This window comes from Nuphar pumila, chromosome 6 (assembly GCF_984573655.1).
Source record: "Nuphar pumila chromosome 6, dmNupPumi1.hap1.1, whole genome shotgun sequence".
NCBI classification, from domain to species: Eukaryota; Viridiplantae; Streptophyta; class Magnoliopsida; order Nymphaeales; family Nymphaeaceae; genus Nuphar; species Nuphar pumila.
The window spans coordinates 117,221,380-117,225,493 of NC_143254.1; the positions used below are offsets into that span (position 1 = coordinate 117,221,380).

Here is a 4,114-nt window from a genome sequence, read left to right on the forward strand (position 1 = left end):
AATATCAGGATAAAATTTTTATATTTTCAAAGGAGATATTATGAAACTATCGCGTTTTTTGCATTTATTTCTTAAACAACGGCAATATATGGGACTATGATTTGACCAACACCGACCGTTTGTCAATTCCCTTTTCGATGTAAATGTAAATGCATTTACACAAATTAGTTTCGGAAACTTTATATAACATAGGGAAAAGACAACCAGCAACGCCCTCGTATCTCTGCAGTCTTGTAGTTGTAGCCAAGCCACAGGAGAGAGAGAGAGAGAGAGAGAGAGAGAGAGAGAGAGAGAGCACCACTACCCATGCCGGCGGCCAAGAAGCACCGATGTCCGCCCGTGGTGTCCGCCGGCTGCGGGTGCCGCGGTTCCAGGATGTTCTTCTCAGGCAAGGAGAGGCCGCCGTCCATAAAGCCGCACCAGCACCACCTTCCGGACTCCCCCTCCCCCGCCACCAAACACTCGACGTCCGACGACCTCGGCCCTTCCAACTCCTCCAGCGAGACTTTCCCCCCGGGGAATAGCTTCTCCGACGAGTTCTCCGCCACCACCGAAGAGGAAGACCTCCCCGGAACCACCTTCTCCGGCCTCCTCCGCCAACTCAACGAGCTCGAGCAAAGCCTCCTGTCCTGGACGGGGAAAGCCCCGCCTCCCGAGACCCCCTCTCCTCCTCCTCCACCACCGCCGCCGCCGGGGAAGGTAGCGGCAAGCAAGGTCGAGGTGAGTTTGGGGGAGAGCGTGGCGGTGGTGAAGACGTCCGACGACCCCCTGGCCGATTTCCGGTGCTCGATGCTCCAGATGATCGTGGAGAAGGAGATCGTGGCGGTCGATGACCTCCGAAAGCTCCTCCGCTGCTTCCTCTCCCTCAATTCCCCTCACCACCACGACATCATCCTACGCGCCTTCGTCGAGATCTGGAGCGAGGTCTTCTCTCCACAACCTCACCACCACCAGTCCACCGGCGCGGCTGATTACGATTTTGCCCATCGATACTTGTAAAGAGATGGATGCACCGTTTTGTTCCAATTTGTTTTTGTAAAGGTGTGCTTTAGTCATTTCATGCACACATCACTGTTCATGAGCTCTTCTGAAAAATATCATTTCTTTTTTTAATATATTTAATACAAACTAAGCAAATTATTTCTTTTTAAGTTTTTAATCAATCTAACTCATCTACATCCTACTTTAATGGGGAATGGTATTCAAGTTCGCCAGATTCCAACAAACACCAGAAGGTTTTTTTTTCCAATGATTGAAAATTCCAGTTATAAATCCATCAGATTTTTTCGATAAAAAAACGTATTGTTTCACTGAAAAAACACAACCTGAGAGTAGATTCCTACTTAAATTGAGCATAATGAACTTCGGGTCATTGCACCATCCGATTCCAATTAAATTGCGCACAAAAACTACTGTACCAAATATATCCTTTTTTTTTCTTCTGCCGGTGCATTTAGATTCACGGAATTGGGTAAAAATGGGAATCCAATTTTACTAATTTCTCCTTGTGGCCTCAAAATCGTCGACAATGGTAAAAAAATTTAATGAAACTTCTTATTTTAATTGGATTCCAATTAAACGGAATTTTGAGAATCCAAGCACACACCATAATCGACTGTACTCTACTATCTAGTAGATCATGTCTTAGGTTTGTGCTGTGTTGCAGAAGCACTAAACTGAAGGTTCGCAATGCACTAAAACTATATAAAAAATCGTATTTTTACATCAAAACCCTCTCGATACAAAATTATGGATAAGTAAACCACGTTGAGTACATCTGTAGAGTGGGATTCATCGTATAAATCTCACAGCTATAAGTTTCTGCTAAAGAGTATGGTACAGTGGAGATGGCCAAAAAATTTCCACCGGCTGAATGCCCCCAAGCTGCTTTTGCTCCATCAACTTGGATGATTGGAGCTTCGGCCATTGAGTTATCATGAGAAGGAGAAGGAGAAGACTCGGATCGGATCGGATCAAATCACGATTCGCTCCAGTCAATCAGGGCCAGTGATAAGGAACGCACCACAAAGTTCTAGACTTTTTTATTTTTGAAAGGTAAGCTGGGTTTAGGCGGACACATACCAGTTATATAATTATACCATTGGGTTTTGAACCTGCAACATCCCAACACAAGGTAACGTGCACTAGTTGCTCCTACCAGACAAGCGGAGCCCCGTTGGTCACAAAGTTCTAAAGATGCTCTCAATTGGATCATGCATTGCTAAGCCTTAAGGATCCTATATATCGTGTGACATATGATATCAGAGGATATATGTTGATCCTAGCTGTCCAAGTGATGCATTTGGACAGCTAAGAATATTAGTTTATATTCAGGTGAGGATGTGGACTAATCCTAACCGTTGGTTAGATGGCTAGCATTTAACGTAGGATGAGCTTCATGATATGCAAGATGATGGAATCCGTTCTCGGCCCAATTCAAGTACATATGAGCTCAACTCGGCCTTGTTGATGTTGAATTTTTTAGCACGAACGGACTCAGTCTGGCCCTTTCTCTCTCACTCTCGCCCGAGTCCTACTTTACTTGGCCAAGGTCAATAATTGTGAGATGGCCCCATTTGACTTGTAGCTCGTTCAAGTCAAGCATCTTGCCATGCTCAACCATCAATGCTAAATCTCAACCAAGCCCAAGATCGATCAAGTGACTTGGTCCGGTGGGCACGAATGGACCACGCCTTGACAGTCTTTACTAGCTAGAATCGGGGCAGATTTCAGACCATATTTCCAAATATCGGCTACTTTTTGAAAATATCCTGTTTTATCATGATGTTTTTAGAAACTAATATATTCCTAAGAAAAACATGATATTTTCAAATAATCGTCTATTTTGAAAATATCATGATATTATCATATTATTAATGCGATATTTATATTTTTACATATTTTATATTGTTAATAGTTTTATTTTTATATGTTTTAAATTTTCAATATCTTCTCAAGAATTTCTCTAAAAAATATTTTTTTTTAATTTATCGTGAGATTTTACTTTGCTAATAAGATCTCGATAACATGATTTGTGACTATGATTGGGACTGCCACCGGATCCTAGTCCGTGACTTAACTCAGTTTGGGGCTTCAACGTGAGAGACAATAGTGTGCGGTCTTGTTCTCTTCCTGGGTAGGGATGCAAATGGGTCGATCGGATTCAGGATGAAGGTTTTGCAATTTCGGGCCGAATCTTCTTCCAATCTGAATCCTCATGTATTTAGTTGTTCCAGATCCGAACCGTTTGCATTTCTATTTTTGGGGTTGTAAGGAGACCCCTCCTGGAAGGACCGGTTTGTACTTTAGGGTGTCCACAGGAATGTTTCAGTCATTTTTGTGTTTGTTAGTAAAATCTGAATGGGGACAATCTCGATTTCACGTGAACTAGGGAATTCCTGGCGGACGTGGCCCAAGTAGTCCGTATCAGATCAGGATGATAAAATGGAAATGTAAAAGAAAAAAAGAAAATTAAAATGGTGATGATGATTGCTTGAGACCATGTGTTGCCCTCTAGTTACGGGCATCCTCCCAACTCATGTCACATGGACACAGATAGGACACGCAGTTGAGGCACAAATACCTGATTTTTGCCGAAAGTAATGCACCAGAATACATATTTTAAAATACCTAATATATTAAAGTATTTCATACATTTTATATAAGTCATATTTCCTGACTGGCATTATATTTATGGGGAGAACATAAAAGGTTAGCCCTTTTTAGATTGTTCTATATTTATGTCCTGTTCCTTTTCGAAAAAAAAATAAATAAAATCTATCAAATTACGAGAAGCTTCCTAAAGCGCTTCTTTAGGAGTTAAACTTATATTACGCACGGCTTAGGAGTGCAAACCGCTATTTTTCAGTGATTTGATCGTATGGAAAGCATAGTTCATTAACTAGTGCAGCTGTGCAGGTCACCTTGAGTTGGGAGGTTGCAAGTTCGAATCCCAATGGTATCGTTGTATATCCTGTAAGGGTCTGCCTAACCCTAGCCTGCCTTTAAAAAAAAGTTAAAAAAAAAAACTGCTTATATGTCAGAATCAAATGATCCAAAGTTCAATCCCCACTAAATCAACCATGTAGAACACATATTTTACAAGGTCAGATTT

At 41.8% G+C, this 4,114-nt stretch overlaps 1 protein-coding gene across 1 annotated transcript; it reads left to right on the forward strand.

Moving 5' to 3' along the window:
- Positions 1-217: 217 nt before the first annotated feature.
- Positions 218-1,111, forward strand: LOC149835861 (uncharacterized). Its single transcript, XM_090010699.1, has one exon. The coding sequence runs from the start codon at positions 307-309 to the stop codon at positions 997-999; it is 693 nt and encodes a 230-aa protein (XP_089866825.1). The 5' UTR covers positions 218-306; the 3' UTR covers positions 1,000-1,111.
- The last annotated feature ends 3,003 nt before the right edge of the window (positions 1,112-4,114 follow it).

Excerpts from the sequence above, each read along its gene's own strand:
- LOC149835861 (XM_090010699.1), top strand. The coding sequence starts at position 307 with ATGCCGGCGGCCAAGAAGCACCGATGTCCGCCCGTGGTGTCCGCCGGC.